Genomic DNA, 18,175 nt, shown 5'->3' with positions numbered 1-18,175 from the left:
CGTGCCCAGAACGGGCTTCGGTCTGTGCTCCCAGGCGTGAGGTGGAGGCTGGGCGGGGCTGGGCCTGCCGTCACTGGGCCTCCTCAGGGGCCCCCCGCCCCGGAGTCCAGTTCCCCCGACGCTGCCTTCTGCTCAGGGCCGGCTGGTCAGCCGGAAGGCTTCTCAGGGTCCATCTCTGCCTGCCACTCATTTCGGCCTCTGTGTGCCCCTCAGGGGGGTTCCTCCGTGTCCTCACCCCTCTCCCTGCAGCAGAGTTCTTGTCCTGGAGTCGGCACCTGCTGGCCTGGGCTGGGCCTGGCCGGTCCTCTGCGGTCTGGGTGCCGCCGCGTAGCCGGGGGGCCGGGTCCCTGCGTCTTGCGGTGGGAGCGCTGGGGCCCGGGGCCTCGTGCAGGGCAGGCGTTTCCCGCGGGGCTTCACCTGCCCTGTGCGGCCCGGTGCCTTTGGCTTTGCTCCCTCGAGGAGAAGGTCCAGCCAGGGCTTCACGCCCTTCCCCCAGCCGTGGCCCGCACCCCGGGCGGGGCCCCTCGTCTCCCCTCCCCTCTCTTCCTCAAGCAGCTGAGAGGTGGTGGAGAGGCACCCGTGGGCGAGCCCAGGCCTCTGTACTGTCACTGCAGACCCACCACACGTTGGCTAACGGCGTGGGCTGAGCCCTGAGCTTCTCAGTCACGTGTGCCTGTTATGGCAGGAACGCCCTGCGGTGGCGTACGGCCACTACCGCGCGTCTCCTCCCAGCCCCACGTTCCGCCGGATCGTACTGGCAATGCGTGGTCAGCCTCGGCTGGAGCACTCATGGTGCAGGAGCCAAGGATGTTACAAGCACAAGCTTGTCCCTCAGAGCCAGCTGTCAGACATGCACCGGAGCACCGCTCCCCAGGGAAGGAAGCCCTGGGAGACTGGTGCCTCTGGGAGGGGCTCGATGCCTCCAGGGCGGCAGGCCGGGCAGTGAGCAGTGGCTGCGGGGGGCTCCCGGGGAGGCCCCTCTGGGCCCCGCTGCGCAGCTCACCCACCGCTGCTCTCCTTCTCCCCAGAGCGCAGCCAGGACAGCACAGCCGTGGCACTCTCGGACTCCAGCTCCACCCAGGACTTCTTCAGTGAGCCCGCCAGCTCCCAGGAGGGCTCCCGGAGGCCCTGCGCAGAGAAGAGGCCGCCCGCTCCTATCTCCCAAGCAGGACTGCCTGGTAAAGACCTTCCGGCGACCACAGAGGAGAAAGGTACGGAGCCCTGACTCGGCACGGCTGGTCGGCCGGGTGTCCTGCGAGTGGCCTGGCCTCTGCCCTGGCGCCTCCGCCAGTGCCCGGGACCACAGTCAGCCAAGTCACTCACAGGCCGGGCCTTGGTGCTTCTCCCGAAGGGTGGGAATGACCCCCAGGCCTGCTTGTGGGTCGTGGAGTTCAATGCAGCATCTCAGGAAGGTGTGTGACGCTCAGTGAGCACTGGTGACCCTGTCCTTGTCAGACCCCCGGTGTCCCGTCTCACACGTGCTCCTTGTCAGACCCCCACACGGTGTCCCGTCTCACACGTGCTCCTTGTCAGACCCCCGGGCCCGTGCAGGCCCCACGGTGTCCCGTGCATCACTTGCTTTTTGGTCTGAACCCCCCCGCCTTTCTTGGCAGGGCCCTGATCTGGCCCTGGGGTCTGCCCAGCTCCCCACTCCTGTGATCCCCAGGCCCCACTGTGGAAGCCAGTGGTCAGCCCCACTTCTGGCCTTGCTGGGAGGCTGCAGGCAGGCGGGCAGTCCTGGCCATGCTCTGAGGCCAAGGCTGGTTGGCCAGCCATGGATTTTGAAAGCGTTTCCACGTTGGCCCAGCTGGGGCTCACAGCTGCTTGGCAGATAGCAGCAGCAACAGCCAAGCCTCCTAGCATCCCTGGGAAAAGCACTGGCTGTTCCCATTTACTGGACAAGTACCTGAGGTCCAAAGGGCTGAGTCTGCACCCTTATCTGCCCCCCATGCTGCCTGTCTGGTGGGAGGGTGGTAACCTGTCCTTGGGGTCCAGGCCTGGCTCCAGAGTCACCACACAGGCCCTGGATGGGACAGCCTGGGCTCAGGGGCTCATGTGTGGGTGTGGCCATGTGGCCAGAGCCGTGCGTGCTAGGGAGGCCCCCAGCTGTGTGCTCCCTGCCACCTGTCCCTGCTGCCTCACCACATCCCCGAAGGGTCAGGGACGGGGCATTGATCGCGGGTGGTGGGTGTACTGGGTTGGTGCAGAGTGCCTCTGGTCTTTCCCTAAGATGGAGAGGGAGACTGGGGTTGGGGCGCTGAGCCTGGAGCCGCTGCCCTGGGTGGGGGCATCTCGCCTGCCCCTGCGGACCGTGTCCTCGCGCCCCTGCGCCGCCTGGAGGCAGACAGCCTGTGCCCCATCTGCGGGGCGCCCTGCGCACAGCCCCAGCTCTGCTGCACACCACCTGGGATGCCCTGTGTTTTCAGGGAGGAGGCGGAGGCCACAGGGGCCTCAGTGGGCCTGGGGGCAGAGCCCCTGCTGCAGGGTCTCCCTGTCCCGCTGTGCGGCTGTCAGAGGCGTTCCTGTCGCTGGTGCTGCCGGCCACGAGGAGGGCTCTGGAGCCGAGGTGACGCTCTCTCCTTGTTCTCAACGCAGGGAAAGCCGAGGAGTCCTCAGAGAGCAACGAAGGCTCCCGGGCCACCGAGCAGGGCAGTCAGAAGCCTGCCGCCGACGCCCCGGGCCCCGCTGGCGGCCCTGCCAAGCCCCAGATGCCTGGGCCAGCCCCGGGGGACGGGAGGAAGCGGGCGGACACGCCCGGGGAGCTGCTGGCATTCCCACAGGGGCTGCCCACCGGGGCAGAGGAGCAGCGGCAGTTCCTCACTGAGCAGTGCGTGGCCTCGCTGCACCTCTGCCTCGGCCGCTTCCCACAGCACTACAAGAGCCTCTACAGGCTGGCCTTTCTGTACACGCACAGCAGGACCCACAGGGTGAGCCCCCGCAGCAGCCCTGGGCTCGCGTGGGCGGGGCGGCTGGGAGGGGGCGTGGCTCGCGTGGGCGGGGCGGCTGGGAGGGGCGTGGCTCGCGTGGGCGGGGCGGCTGGAGGGGGCGTGGTTCGCGTGGGCGGGGCGGCTGGGGGGGGCGCAGCTCGCGTGGGCCTCCTGGCCCTCTGCAGCCCTGGCGGCCTCCTCCAGTTCCGGAGGCAGACAGTGTAGACTCAGCAGCAGGGCCCCAGACGTAAGGGCTCCCGTGCTTCCCTCCAGGCCTCTCGTGCAGGCGCTTAGCGTTGGTGGGGGAGTGGGGTCTGTCTGCGTCCTTTTCTGGGCTCCCCACTCACCCGGAGGAGCTGGGGAGACAGCCCCCCAGAGCTGCATTCACACGGGGCAGATCTGCAATACACCAGTGAGCCAATGAGGCGAGTCCCATCGTGACGGGTCCCACAGGGAAAGTAGTGGGGCCCAGGCAGGCTGCGGTGCTGCTGTGTCTGGAGGAAGGCACCGCTCTTGGAGCCCGAGGGTGGAGGAGCCCTGGTGGCTGCAGGGAGGGGAAGGCGTTGCCCAGGCAGGCGAGGGGCTGGCAGGGTGGCCCCTGGGTCCGGCTGTGGCCTCCACTCTTGTCTGGCTCCCCCGCTCAGTAAGGCCCGGGCTCAGGAGCCGCTCCCCCCAGAGGCCCGTGCTGGGGGCCTGAAGAGGCAGGGAGGGCAAACAGCCTGAGCAGAGCTGACTGTGGCGGGAAGCCCCCTGACAGCTGCTGTGGGGCGTGGCGCGGTGTGGAGTGGCTGTGCGTGCGGCAGGCCGGCTCCCCAGGGCAGGGCACACGGGCACTGCAGCCTGGCGGGGGCTGCGGGCTCTCCAGCTTTCCCGGCCCCTGCTGCACGTCCCTGCCAGCCCGGCCGTGCCCGGGCCTTCTGCACCTGGCAGACCTGGGTTTGAATGAAGCTCCTCAGGAGCAGTCTGTGGGGCCTGCGAGCGCTCTTGCCTCCTCTAGAAGCAGGGCTGAGAAGGGATCTGGGGGGTGAGATGCCCTGAGAACGGAGGGGCGGTCACCGGCTACTGGAGGGAGAGCGGGGCTGCCGCGCAGGCCCCGTGGGGCCCCGGGCGCCTCCGCACTCCCACAGATGGCTCTAATCTGGGCCTGGGGTTGGGCCGTGCGGGCTCCTCAGTCTGTGTCCTTGCTGGGCGGGTTTTCAAAAAGCAGGAAACCACACTTATGTCAGCTGTAGAACTCGGGGGCGCCGTCCACAGTCCTGCTGGTGTGAGACAAAGGCCGCCCTGTGTGTGTATTTGCACACACGACAGTGACCGTCAGTGGTCACATCCTCTGCTCGACGTCAGGCAGCCCGGCTCCCGGGGCCCAGCCGTCTCCACCGCGCCTCCCCCGACACTCACCGTGGGCCTGTCCCTGCTCACTGTTGGCCCTGTGCTCTTCTGCAAATTAGCCCAGGTCGTTTGGGTCCCCTGTGCTGGGCTGATGGGCTGTGGGGCCTGTGGGGTGGGTGTGGGCCCAGTGGCAGGGACGAGGCTGCCCAGCTGTCTGTTCTGTGGGGCCATACCGCACGTCTGCAGCTCCTCAGTCCCCGCATGTCCCGCCTGGTGGCCTGCTTCCCCAAGATGGACTTCCCTTTCTGCAGCAGCCGGGGGCCCCGCAGGCTGCTGTTTGCTCTGCACAGAGGCCTTGCTGGGTGGCTTTCAAACACCTCGCTGCCTCACAGGCTGAGCGCCGGGCCCGGTGGGGCAGCCTGCCGTCCTGGGGCCTGGCCAGAGCTCTTGGTGGCCTGTCTCTGACCAGCGGTGACCACCTCCCACACAGCTGTTGGGTAACAGACGCTTCCTGCTGTGCGGGCTCAGCAGCAGTCCGTTTCCTTGGCGAGCCCGCCTGGGCGTGGTGGTGGCATCTCCATGCTCCCCGCTTATGGCTCTGTGGCTGCCCCCGGCAGAGCGGCCCCAGTGGAGCCAGCCTCAGAGCCCTCGGGTCCTGCCCAAGGGCCCCACCCGAGGACCACAGCCCGTCTCCTCCGTGTTGGCACCACCCAGGCTTGCGGCACCCCAGCCCTTCTGTAGTCGTCCGTCCCTGGGGACCCTTGACATCCCCCAAGGCTGCTCTCCAGCCCAGGGTCAGCTTTGCTATACACCAGACTCCCGCCTTGGGGCCCCCAAGGTGTGGCTTCTGCTGGCCCGCGGTGGGGGGCACGCCTGAGGACACAGGCTCCTAGGTGCTCCCACGCCTCGGGGAAGGCCACCGCCCCCGAGCCCGGTGCCTGCTGCTCGTGGTTCTCCAAGGGCTTGGTCTTGGCAGGAGTTGGAGTCCTAGGCCATGGCATTGCTCATAAAATTGTGGTTCCCACCATCCACGTGGGCCACGCAGAGACCTTGCAGCACAGGGGTCCTGGAGCTCACTGAAGAATGACTCTGTGTGCTCCACCAGCCTGCTGCCTCTGGTTCACCTGGAGAACCGGGGACCCCACCTGCTGCGAGGGATCAGGACTGAGTGGGTTACAATGTGCTCCTGGAGCCAGACAGTCTTGGAAAAGGACGGACCTGGAAAACTCACACGTCCCAATGTCAGAGCTCACTGCAAATCTCCAGTAATCAAAGCAGGGTGGAATATTATTCAGCCTTAAAAAGAAAGGACACTCTGATGCCTGCTCCAACACGCATGTCCTCAGTGAAATTAGTCAGACACAAAAAAAGAACAAATCCGGTGGAACTCCACACACGTGTGGTCCCAGGACCTGCTGTTGAATGGGGACAGGGCTCAGATTGGCAAGGCGAAGAGTCCCAGGGGGGCTCGAGACACGCTTGCACAGCGGTGTGGACGCACGATGTCGTGAGCTGCTCACTTGAAAGTGGTTCCTCTGGTGGAGTTTGCATTACGTGTTGCGTCACAGCTAAAAGGAGAACCAGTGTGGCGCTGCTCTCGGGGGCGATCACACATCAGCGCAGGCGAGTCAGGAGTCCAGCAGTGAACGGGTGCGTCTGTGGTCACTAGATGTTCAACGAGGCTGCCACAGTCCTTTCGTGGCAGAAAAGGACAACAAACGGCGCTGGATAACTGGACAGCCAGAGTGAAGTCGGAGGCCTGCCTGTGCGCTCAGTCGTGTCTGACTCTTTGCGACCCCATGGACGGCAGCACGCCAGGCCTCCCTGTCCATCACCAACTCCAGAGCTTGCTCAAACTCATTTCCATGGAGTAGGGGATGCCATCACAGTGTGTACAGAAGTTAACTTGAAATGGATTGAAGACCTCAATTTCAGAGCTGAAACTACAAGACTCCTAGAAGAAAACATACACGTAAATCTTAGTGATCTCGGGTTAGGCGATGATTCCATAGATACAACGCTAAAAACACAGGTGGCCGGAAACAGATGAGTAAACCAGACACCATCAAAATGGGAAACTTCTGTGCTTCAAAGGACACTGCCAAAGCGGGAAGAGGATCGGCAGGGTGGGGGAGAGATGTGCAGATCACGCATCTGACAAGAGACTAGTATCCAGGAGCCACGAAGAGCTCTGACAACTCGTTAATTAAAAGCCAGCCCAACTTAAAAATGGGCAAAGGCCCTGAATAGACATCTCTCCAAGAAGACACACGCAGGGCCAGGCAGCAGCAGAAGAGACGCCCCACGCGATGACCCATGAGGGAGATGCAGCCCAAGCCACACCGGGACGCTGGCGCCCCCATGCATGGCGCCTGGGTGTTGCCTGCCTGGAGGTGCCCGCCGACCCCAAGCAGCGTGCTTCCCCGTGCGGGCTTCCTGCTTCTCCCCCAGTGGTGCAGGGTTCCCGTGCCAGGCTGCTCTTGCCATCCTCTGCCCACTCTGGCCCTCCTGGGTCACGGATGTCCCAAGAGAAGCCGAGCCTGGGCCGGGCATGGTGATGGCCCGGCCCCTCCGTGCCGCTCCCTGCACCCCACCCAGAAGCAGGGGCTTGTCTGGGCCTCCTAGTGAGGACAGACAGAGGAGGGCCTGCCTGGCCCGGCCCCGCCCGTACTCCACCGCGGGGCCTTCCCCGTGCCCCCCAGCCCCGTGCCCCCCAGCCTTCCTGAGCCTTGCCTGCTTCTGGGGTCCTCCCCTCTGGGCCGTGGCAGTACCCTAACAACAGCTCCCACCGGCGTGTCACTAAGAGGCTATGCCCAGTGACAGAGAGTGAGGCTGGCAGAGGGGCCTGAGCCATGTGAGGTGAGGGAGGGGCCTCAGACCCCTGAGCATGGGCCAGCCCCCCCCCTCAGGCTCAGCTGGTGCAGCCCGCCCGGGTCTTGGGAGAGGGGTGGCCCACAGCCTCTCTGCTCAAGCTGTGTGAGGACAGGCAAGTTCATGCTGCCCGCCAGGTAGGGACGTGCGACCGGCCTTGTGAGACCTGAGGCATCCCCACACAGAGGGAACTCAAGGGAGACACTGGCCTCACGCCCGCCCCAGCCTCCTGCCTCCCAGGGATACCTCCCTGAGAGCTTGGCAGGGGGGAAGGCAGGGCAGGCCAGAGGCTCATGTCACCAAGGTCAGGGCAGGCCAGCTCCTAGGAGGAGGAGTGGGTGTGCAGACAGAGGCTTTCCTGCTGGCATCCTGGCCCTAGGAGTGGCCCAGTGGCCGCCGGCATCCTCCACGTGGGCAGCGGAGGCCCGGAGAGGGTGGTCTACTCCCCAGGGCTGCGGGGCACCCCCACACAGGCCAGCACGTGCGTGTAGCTCTGCCAGCAGATCCGGGCACCCGCGAGCCTGTTTGGGGGGCAGCGGGAGTGTTTCTAACAGCACGGCCTCATGCGCCAGCCTCCTGGCTCCCAGGAGCTGTCTGTGGGAGGCTGACGGATCAGCCCAGTCTGCGCTCCCCTCAAGGGCCTGGTGTTCAGGCCTCGCCCTCCCTGCTTCCACCGAGAGAACCGCGGCCTGAGCCGTGGACGGAGCCCCTCCCACAAACTCGCTTCCCCTGGCGGCTTGTAGCCCCGGCTCCCCCGGGCCTAGGGCTGTCATTCGCGGACTGACAGGTCAGCCTGGACCCTTTAGGCTGCTGGGGGACCCCGGCCGACAGTGGGGTGCTGGGTCCATGCAGCATCTTGCGCAGCTGGGCAGGGCCAGGCATCCCTGTCTGTGCCCTCCCTAGGCAGTCCGCGGCCGTGCTCTCCTAGGTCAGCTGTGCGGGGCGTGAGACCAGCTCGGAAATGTACCCGCGGCCGGGTGATCAAGCCAGGGCCGTGGGCGCCACAGGACGGCTGTCTGTGGGCGCTGCTGCTTGGCTGGCGCAGCCTGGAAGGACGGGACTGCCCCCCTCCCCGTGGGTGCCCGGAGCTGCCCACACACTCACTCCCAACCTACTTCTTGCTTCCCCAGAACCTCCAGTGGGCCCGCGACGTGTTGCTAGGCAGTGGTATCCCGTGGCAACAGCTGCAGCACATGCCGGCACAGGGGCTCTTCTGCGAGAGGAACAAGACCAATTTCTTCAACGTGAGTACTTTGCCTTGTTGATTTCCGCGGCTGTGGGCTGCTGGCGCCTGTCATGGGCGACGGGCGCGGGAAATGACCCCGGGGTAGGCGGGAGGGCGGCATCCTCAGAGGCCTTGCGGGGTGGCGCAGGCGAGAGCGCGCCAGGCTGGGGAGCGCGCCCTGCTTGTCGAGAGGCTCCTGGCAGGTGGCTGCCCCTCCCGGCACCTGTGGGAGAGGCCTGGGGAGCTTGGCGGGGCTCTGGGGCCGCACAGGGGGCTCCGTGCGAGGGTTCCCAGGCCTGTGCCCTGCTCCCCCCGTGGGGACCTGGGCACCGGGGTTGGCTGGGGCCGCGCTGCTGCAGAGAAAGCGAGTGTGGCCAGTGCTGGGCTCTGAGTGCCCTCTGGTGCTTCACACAGGGTGGGGTCCCGCCCCTGGGGCCCCGGGAGCTCGCGGCTGCCCCCCGGCCGGGCCTCGCTCCCTCGCTCTGCTGGCACAGAGACCGCTGGTCTGCACTCTCGCGATCTCACCTCTGGATCCCCGGCCTGCCCACCCTGTCCTCAGGGGGGTGCTTTGGCATGTCACACAGATCCTCTGAGCTTTGCTTTCTCCTGTGTTTTCCTGGGTTCCTTGTCACGTCTTGGGAAAGCGATCGGCGGGACTGGCCTGGGCCAGAGCTTGTGGGGGGCAGGACTTAGGTCTGGAAGGGTGCGGCAGACGCCGGCTCTCGAGCTGAGAGGTGACCAGGTGGGGGTTGTCTGGGTCCACAACACTTCCCCTCCTACTCAGGCGTGACCTGGGGTTGAGCGGGGCTCTCGAGCTGGGAGCCTGTCCCTGCCAGCCTCTCCCTGAGAGTGTTTCATAGGCAGGTGGTGGACAGAACCCACAGTCAGTCTGTGTGGTACTGGGGGTTTGCAATGCGTGAGGGCCTCCCTCCCACCCAGATGCCCAGGCTGCAGCCACCGGCCCTCGTCACGTGGGTGTCCTTCCATGGCCTGCCCACTGTGGAGCCCACTGACGGGGCTGGGGGGTCAGGATGACCCCTTTTCTCCCTCCCAATGAGCTGAGGTTGCCGCCTTGGCCAGGGGTGGGGCGGAGGCCTGGGGCTGGCCCTGAGGAGGTACCGGCAGGGCCATTGTGGCCCCCTCGTCCTCGGGGCTGGGGCCGGGAGACCCATCTCCCGCTTGTCATGGGCAGCGTCTGACAGCCGTGGAGCCACGTCGGGCACGCTGTAGCTGCCAACAGCTGAGTCGCACAGCTGAGCCCAGCCCTGGGCGCCCTGCCCTCCGTAGCAGCATCGTGGGGGGCAGCTGCCGCTCCTTCCAAGTGTTCGTGCGCAGAATCAGGCGTGCCATTCACCTGAGAAGACATGCCTGTGTGTCTGTGTGGGGGTGTTTTCTGGTGGTGGTATCTTGACCCTGAGTCTTGGGGATGTTCCCCGAGGGCTGCAGGCCACCCGCGGCCGTGTGTGCGTGCTGGCTGCGGGGCTGGGGGCCCGATACTACGCGCCCCTGATGCGGCCCCGCCCAGACGCGGGTGGGAGGGCGGCCAGGGCAGAGGCAGCACCGGGCCCTCCTCGGGGCGTGAGGGGGCTGGGGGCCCACAGCAGAGGCCACATGCAGCGTCTGAGGGAGGGGCATGGACTTGGCACGTATCCAGCCCCCCTACCCCCGCCCCCAGCCTGACTGGGGCCCCGGCTCCCACCCACCCCTTCACTGCCCTGGAAAGTCCCACCTGTGGACTGAGCCGGGGCGGGCTGGGTCCCGGCCCAGGCTTGTCTCTGGGGCGGCCATGGCCCCAGCACCCCCACCCCCGACAGGCAGGCCGGCCGGGCCTTCACCAGAGCAGACCCAGGGCTGCTGCGCGGTGCTGGCTGAGGCTGCAGCCCTGTCCGCCTGGCACGGTCTGGCCTGGGCCCCAGGGAGGGACGGGCAGACGGCATGTGGCCGCGTGACTCAGTGGTGGCTCCTCAGGACAACCGTGCAGGGAGCGGGGAGCCCAGCGTGGGCACACAGGCTGGCGGGAGGCAGCGAGGCAGGGCTGGGCCTGCGGGCGGTGCCCTCCTGACCCAGTGCCAGCTTTGAGGGTCTGCAGAGCAGACCAGGGATGCAGAGGCCGGGGGCACGTTTCTGAGGCCCAGAAGCTTCCAGGGCTTCTCGGGCAGGCGTTTGCACGTCTGGTGGCAGGCCTGTGATGGCTGGAGCTGGGCTGCTCTGTCCAGGGCGCACCTCTTTCCCCTGGTAGTCGATCCAGAAACATTCCCATGGTAACGAAACCAGAGACGGCGCTCCTTTCTTCCCCAGAATGCTCACCGATTTTAGCAAGCAGGTTCTTTTCCTGTTTCAACCCAGTTTCCAGTCTGAGTGAAAGAAGGGACGGGAGCGCCCCAGCGGGCACTCTTCCCGCATCCTGGGCTGTGCCGGCAGCGAGGCAGGGACCTGAGCGGGAGGGAGCAGAGTGGAGGCGCGGGCCACCCCTCCCCTCAGGCCCGCCCCCAGCTCAGGCTGCAGGGACCCACGGCACCCGGGCCGGTCTCTTGGCCTGGCCGGCTGGGCTCCCGCCCTGCCCTCCTCACAAGGCCCAGACCCGGCACAGGACTGCCCCCGGCAGGTGATCATGACAGGTGGGTGGGAGCCCTCGGCACGCTCTGGGCCCTGAGGACCGGAAGGCGGCCTGCTTGGGGCTTGAAGGTGGGTGCAGCGGGGGGCCTGGTACCAGACGGGCCCAGCTAGAGGGTGGGGGCTTGCCCGGCTCAGGTGGGGCAGCCTGAGATGCGAACGTCGCTGTCCACACGCACCCCTGGGCCCGCCTGTGCGGCCTGGCGCCCACGCCTGCCCTCCCGCCACGGTCGGAGGCTGTGGCTCTGCTGGTACGGCAGCGCCCCGACCCATCTGCCCCGCTGCCTGGGCTCTCAGAACCAAAGCAGCTTGCATCTTGGTCTGCCCGTGGGGTGCCCAGGGCGACAGGGGCCCCTTCCCACACCCAGGCCTGTCCCTTTGCCCCGGGGGCTCTGGCACACTCGGCAGGCACCACACCCGCTGGTCCTGTCCCAACTCCACGCTGCTCAAACCGACAGGAAGCACGGTCGTCAGGAGTCGTCTGTGTCGCGACGTGCCTGTGCCTTGGAGCTGAGTGCTCCCCAAGGGCCCTGGTGGGAGGAAGGCCCCTGCTTGGGAGCCCGCGGGGAACACCTGCCGGATGGGCAGAGCAGGAAGAGGAGTCCCTCCATCCCTGGCGCCCTTGCTTCTCGGCAGGTGTCTGTCCCACCCTGACTGCCTCCAGTGGTGGGTGACTGGGGGTCCGCCAGCCCCACCCAGCTGCAGAGGCCGGTGCTAGGGAGGGCCAGGCCCAGGTCCTGGCCAGGAGCCCCTGAGTTCAGAGACGGTGCCCAGCGTGCAGGTCAGGCCTCGGCTGGCACCCACGCCCCCGGGGAGAGCACTGCTGTGCCGGCTGGACGCGGCCTCCAGGGCCCAGAGCTCCCCAGCAGTACCTGGCGGGCAAACATGACCCCCTCCTGCCCTCGAAAGCCCCGGGGGTCTCTGCCGGAGCCAGCCGCAACAGCAGGCTTGGCTGTCCTCCCCCCGCCCTCCCTGCTCCACGCCTGGGGGCCGGTGGGCAGTCCTGCCTCGGGGGCTTGATCCGCCCCTGCCACTGAGTCACCGCACCGCCCCCATCAGCGGCCCCAAGTGCTGGCCCTTCGCAGGCTCAGCCCAGGGAAGAGGTGCTGCTCTGCACATACCGCATGTTTCTGCCCCCCCGGCGCCCGCTGGGGCCAGGGCCAGGCCAGTCCAGAGAGCACGCCGCCACTGGCAGCAGCCCCCGGCTTGTCCGAGGCTGGGCCCGCCACGTCCGCATCCCTCGGCTCAGCTGGCTGTGACCAGTCCCTCTGCCCACACCTCGAGGCGCGTGTCGCCGGGTGTGGAGCCGACTCGTGCTGGGCCGGGGGCAGCTGGGCTGAGAGAGGTCCCGGGGCCCCAGGCCCAGGCGTAGTGGAACAGGCAGTCCTGTCGCACGGAGGCGCCAGCAGGGGAGGCGCCTGGCCGGGGCCGCACTCCCAGTCTGGGCTGGAGGAGGGACGAGGGCTTCGCCCTGTCTCGTGCCGAAGCGTGGCTGGCGGGAGGGTGAGATTGGCACTGGCCCCACGCTGGGGTCAGCCTGTCGGCGATGAGGGGCGCATGTGGCCTGGGCAGGAGACCACAGCTTCCCTGGGCACGGCCCGAGGGCACACGGCCACAAGGGGCAGGCGTGTCCCTCCCCACGGCCTGCACCGCTCCGAGCCGCCGGAAGGGAGGCGGGGGCCGCGAGCGCAGCAGCACCGTCCTGACGTCGGGGTGAAGGGGGGACCAGGGGACACAAGAGAAGTGGGCGTTCAACCCGAGGACACCCCAGCCCGGGCTGTAGTGCCGGTCCACCCGCCGCAGCGGTATTTTTAGCATTGTTGAAATGATCGATGGGCTGGTTGCAGAAGCAGAGTAAACAGAAGAGTCACTTCAAGTTCTCCAGGGAAAAAAGGCCCAGTTTTTAAGAGCCTTTAAAAGGTTAGCACACTTGTGATTTCTTAGCTGCGCCGAGGTCTCCTTCCTTCTCGGCCCCTGGCTCTGCAAGCTTGGTGGACTTTGTGGCCTTCTCGCGCTGGGCCCGGTTCGGTCTGGAGCAGGTACCTAAGGCCTTTGGGTGCACAGGATGCCCAGGCCCCGCCCAGACAGGAGCACGGCGGTCATAGATCTCTGCACTCCAGGTGGGCTGCCCCCGCCGGCATGCTCGCCTGGCCCCTGGAGGCCAGTGTGGGCTCACCGTGCTGCCCCCTGCCAGGATGCTTGGGCAGAAACAGGCAGTGGGGGTCTTTAGCCCCTGGCATCCTTGAGCCTACTGTGACAGCCCCCCCCAGGGGGGTGCAGAACTCAGCTCGGGGCCCACGTCCTGCAGGCAGCCTCCGCACCAGTTTCTGACCAGCCCAGGCCAGCAGCTGGGAGCTTGCCATGTCATGTTCCTGAGAGCAGTCTCCAGCGGGGACACCTTTCCCACTGCAAGTCCTTTCTCAGAAGCCGGCTCCCGGGACTGGTGGCCCTGCTGAGGCTTTCTGAGGCAGGCACGTAGCAGGCTCAGCTTCGTCCCCTGGGATGCCGCCCCGGGCCAGGCGCCGTCTGGAGGACTGCAGGGGGGCAGCTTCCGGAGGAGGCCCAAGGTTTGGAGCTGCTCAGACCAATGATGGAGAGGGCCGGGGCGGGGTGTGTCTCCTGGGGCCACGGGAGCAGGACCCGGTGGGACTCCCTGAGGCCCTGGCTGGGGTGGTCGTGCCGCAGGGACCTGTGCTGGGGGAGGGAGGCAGGGCTGCGCCAGTCTGCTCGGTCCTCTGGCCCCATGGGGCACCCGGCTCACTCCAGGTCCAGGCCCTCCCCATGGCGCCCAGCCTGTGGCCGGGTGGTGGCCTGCAAGCCCGGGCACAGGGTGGGCGGATCCCCCAGGGCGTGGAGCCGACCCGCCATCGTTCCCTGAGCTCAGGAGTGTCCCGCGTGGTGGCCACCAGGGCTGGGCTTGCGGGCCGTCTCCCTTGCTGTGCTGGTCAGCCTGTGGGGGCCTCCATCCACGTGCTGCACCTTGTGGACACCCCGTCCACGCCAGGCCTGACCGTGGGCCTCCTGTACGCCCACGGGGGGCCTGGCATGCCGCCCTGCCCGTGGGTTCACCCTGCTGTTGACTTCCTGGTCCAAGCCGTCTGAGCTCAGTTTCCCCATGTCCAAAGGCCAGCCAGCTGGATGAGGTCAGTGGTTTTCCAGCCCTTTTTCCAAAAGCGCCTTCTCACACACCCCGTTGGCACACACGAAAGGGCAGCAGCTCCCAAAGTCAGGAAGGGTTGGGCCCACCTGCTCTGGCCGCGTGCTCCCTGTTGGAGGGGGCCTGAGCCCGGGGGAGATCCAGGGTCCCTGCCCTGCCACCCCTCTGCTTGCCAGCCAGGGCTTCCCTGCTCAGATGCCATGCTACCTTTCTTTCTACTTTTCCTACTTGGAAAGTTTGACCGAGTGGCTTCTGAGAGAGTGGCATGGAGTTTGAAATCCGAACCAGAGTGGCAGGCTCTAGGAGCCCCCCGCCTGGTTTCCACGGTGACAGGCTACAGCTCCCAAATGCCCCTGAGGGTGGAGCACGGGCTCCCTCACAGGCCTGGCCGGGGACACACACACACGGCCAGCCCCGGGCCTGCCCCACACCTGGCCCCACCTGTAGCTGGTGGCTTTGGACAAGATGGTCAGCACTGGTTAGACTGTTTCTTGTCTGCCGAGTGGGCCTTACCAGACTCACCTCGGGGTTATTGAGGACCGCATGTGTCTTGGGGCCACCGCATCTAGGAGCGGGTGCAGGGAGGCCCCACGGGCGGGCACAGCCACAGCTGGGACAGGGACCTCGTGGAGCAGAGCTCACCGGCCCACTGGGAGGGGGTGCAGGGGCTCAGGGCCAGGTGGGAAGGATGTTGCAGGAATGTGGTTGATTAAAAACAAATTCTGAAATGTCGACCCCTGATCACGTGTAGGAAGCTGGAAACTAGGGTGTGCCAGGGTAGGTGGAGCTTCCCCAGCAGGCCCAGCCCAGCACCAGGCTGGCACAGGCTCAGGCTCCGGCCCGGCCCGGGCCCCGGCAGCGCTGGCCTGGGCTTCATTTCCAGCAAGAGGCCCAGCTGGCCCTCCTCAGGTGGGCTGGGGCGCCCTGGGCTCCAGGAGCCCCGTGGGTGGGGATGACGCCGCACACCTGTGATGGGGGCCGGGCTCTGCGGGCCGAGCCTGTTCCCCTGCGGCCGTTCCGCTGGAGCTGCTGGCTGTGTCTGTGGTCCGTGCTCGATCCCTGCCCGCCTCAGCTCGCCCCTCCCCGCGGAGGACCTCAGGTCAGTTGTCCAGGAGAGACACCGGGCACAGGCTGAGGCGCAGATGCCCCCAAGCCCATGCAGGCCCGCGTGGAACTGGGGTTGGGGTGGGAGGAGTCAGCCTGGTTTCCTCTGTGTGCATGTCAGACCCGGCTTTTCTAGGATGTGGCCCCTCCTGAGGTGAAATGGGGTGGCTCAGCAGTCCCGCCGAGACGGCCGCTCTCGTTCCCAGGCCCCTGATGTGGGGCGGGCGTAGAGGAGCCGAGCCCTAGCACCCTCTTGTTCCACGGAGATGCTGGTGAGCCCCGGCCAGGTCACCAAGACCTCTGAGCCTGCCAGCCCCTTGCTCCATGCTGCCCACCCCTCCAGACCCCTGGCATTCCGCCCACGTGGGCCCCCTGACCGTCCCCCCTCCATTTGGGGGGTCCTCGGCCATCAGCACCCAGCCCGGACGCCTGCCCCTTCTTCCCGAAGCCACTCTGGCCCCCACCCTGTCCTAGACCTACCAGGTCAGCCAAGCTGGCCGTGGCCATGGCCGAGCCTCCCCACGGCAGTCTTGGCATCCACGGTTGGGCCTGTGGGTCAGGCCCTGGTAGGCGTGCTCAACGCGGAGCTGAGTGTGGCTGCAGGCACAGCCGTCTGCTGAGGTGGATGCCGCCCCAGGCCACGGGGACAGGGTCGTCCTTGCACACGGCCCTCCGTTTCCCCGGGTAGGCCCCCGTTCAAGCCCGTGTCCTCACTCACAGGTCAGATAGGCAAAGTAGCTGGACTCGGTGCTGCCCGCGACCCTCTGCAGAGCACAGTCTGAGCTGCTCCTGAGCACCAGAGGCTCTAGTGGGAACATGGCAGGGTGGCAGCTGGGGTCTGTGCGCCTAGGGGGGAAGGCAAGTGCCTTTCCAGGCCACTGGGGGAAGGAGAGGGGGCTGGCGCGCTTCCAGCAGAGAGGCTGCCCCGGCGCACGACAGACGGAGCCGGCACCCCACAGTGGGGAGGCCCACGCCTGCACGCCAGCTGGCAGCATGAAGGCCCGGCGCCGAGAGCGTGGGCTGGGAGCTCCGAGACGCGTTCCTGCCACTTGGGCAGAGCTGGACTCAGCCCTGGGAAGAAGGGGGTTAGGTCGGGGGAGGGCTGGGTTAACAGCCCGCAGGCAGGAACCGGAGCAGTCTGCAGGCCTGTGTTGGCTCAGGTCTTACAGGGTGGCTGTGCGGGGCCCCTGGGCCACGTGGTCCCCGTGGACAGCACAGCCGGGGGTGCCTGGGCAGCAGCCAGCCCTGAGTCTGGGGGTGCGGGCCTCAGGTGTGTGTGGCGAAGCACAGGTGCGTGTTTCCAGGAGGGGGTGGCCACTGGAGAGGCCTGCGCTGCCCAGCGAGCACGAGGGGTCCAGAGAGGTGCTAGCAGGCCTGCCGTGTGCCCCGCCGGCCGCAGGCCTGGGGCCTTGCCCGTGTTTGTCTGGGTTCCACACCCCGGGCCACCACACGCCTCTTGGCCTTGGAGTCTTCCTTTCCATTCGCACACAGATGACAGTCCCCGCCCGAAGGCCTCTATTCGTTCTCTGCTGCTCATTTGACAGGGACACCTGGAGACTCCTGGGCTTTACCTCTGGTCTTCTTGCTTTTGTCTGCCCTGCCAGGGGTTACTCGCGCAGACAAGTCGAGTCGAGCAGTCCCACCTCCTGTGGCTCCCTCTGGCTTTGGTGGCCACCTCTGGGCTCTCAGGCCCCACAGGGGTGCAGGTGTTTACCCGAGAGGTGGTGGGGAGCAGAGAGCAAGCAGGGATGGCCAGGTGGGGCCGCGCGAGGACAGCCGGTGGCCCGAGCTCCCAGCAGGTGACGATACGAGTGTGGACAGGGCGTGGCTGCTGCGACCTGACACGCGGCCCAGGCTCTCCTGGCCTGAGACCCAGCGCTGTGGGCACAGCCTCGAGGTGGCCCATCTCCCTGTGGCTCTGTGCTCTCTGGGAGCCCAGCCCAGGTCCTTCCAGTGCCAGGCGGAGTTATGATCCTCCAGGGGGGTGCCAGACTGCTGCTGTGGCCCTGGACACAGGGTGGCCCGGGAGTGCAAAAGCTGCCGGCTGAAGGCTGGCCTTGGGCCTGTTTGGATCAGGGGCACGTGGCAAGCCCGGGAAAGCTGGTGGGCAGGAGCCAGCCTCGGCAGGACAAGTGGAAGCTACTTGGCTTGGGGGGGCTGTCACCAGGATGGGCCAGGCGGCCCTGAGGCCTCTGGGTGTCGGTCAGAGGAGAACGGGTCAGTCCTGGTACTGCTGGGCTGGGGAAGCAATGGTGTGGGGGCTGGTGCCCGGCCTGGGCTGGATGCAGCGTCTCCCATCAGCTCTGCCCCTGCTGTGCCTCTCAGCCGGGGAGGGGGAGAAGCAACCAGGGGCTGGGGGGTGACTCCACGGGGCCGCCCCACGGAAAACACTGGGGAAGGCGCTGTGTGCTCCCGGCGGCTTTGGCTGCCCTTCCAGGAGGGACACCCACTCTTCATCCCTGAGCACTGCGGAGCTCTGCAGAGGGGTCCTGAGCCTGCCGGGCCTCTTGCCCAGCCCCGCTGCTCCCCCCAGTCTCATCTGCTCCTGGAACTCACAGCCCAGCTGGCGAAGCCGCCCCTCCCAGCTGGAAAGCCCCCTGCAAGGCGCAGTGGCTTCTAGCCTGCCCTCCCTGCTGGAGGATGGTCCTGGGAGAGTCGGCAGTCCAGCTCCCAGCGCCGCACTGGGTCAGCAAGGACAGCCCCCCACTCACCCAGGCCTCTGCCCCGCACAGGGCATAAGTCCAGGAGCCCCGGGCTCAGAGCTGCGCGGTGCAGGGTGTGGACAGCCCGGCCTGCCGCACGCTGGCTCCTGTCGCCCTGCCGTCCACCCTCCTGGACGTCCCTGCCCCACTGGGCCTGGGACGCCCGGTCCCACAGCTTCCCGTGGCAAGGGCTATGCCCCCGGTACCGCCGGGGGCCCGGCCCGGAATCTGCTCCGATTGGCCGGCC

The 18,175-nt window shown here is 67.1% G+C and overlaps 1 protein-coding gene and 1 long non-coding RNA gene across 2 annotated transcripts in view; one reads left to right on the top strand and one right to left on the bottom strand.

Annotated features, from left to right (window-relative positions):
- The window catches only part of CABIN1 (calcineurin binding protein 1), a 71,579-nt gene that overhangs the window by 39,320 nt on the left and 14,084 nt on the right, over nt 1-18,175 (top strand). Inside the window, 3 exon segments of the mRNA XM_027566174.1 lie at nt 1,029-1,211; nt 2,596-2,927; nt 8,258-8,371. Of these exon segments, the coding sequence (XP_027421975.1) occupies nt 1,029-1,211; nt 2,596-2,927; nt 8,258-8,371 (629 nt within the window).
- Nucleotides 5,583-8,327, bottom strand: LOC113907254. The gene is made up of 2 exons (XR_003515141.1): nt 8,243-8,327; nt 5,583-6,210 (listed from the first exon to the last, which is right to left on the bottom strand). It is a non-coding gene; the product is annotated as an uncharacterized LOC113907254 (long non-coding RNA).

The sequence above is a fragment of the Bos indicus x Bos taurus genome, chromosome 17 (assembly GCF_003369695.1).
Source record: "Bos indicus x Bos taurus breed Angus x Brahman F1 hybrid chromosome 17, Bos_hybrid_MaternalHap_v2.0, whole genome shotgun sequence".
Taxonomy (NCBI): Eukaryota; Metazoa; Chordata; class Mammalia; order Artiodactyla; family Bovidae; genus Bos; species Bos indicus x Bos taurus.
The sequence above is the reverse complement of the archived record's forward strand: the minus strand, read 5'-3'. Positions and strand labels throughout refer to the sequence as shown.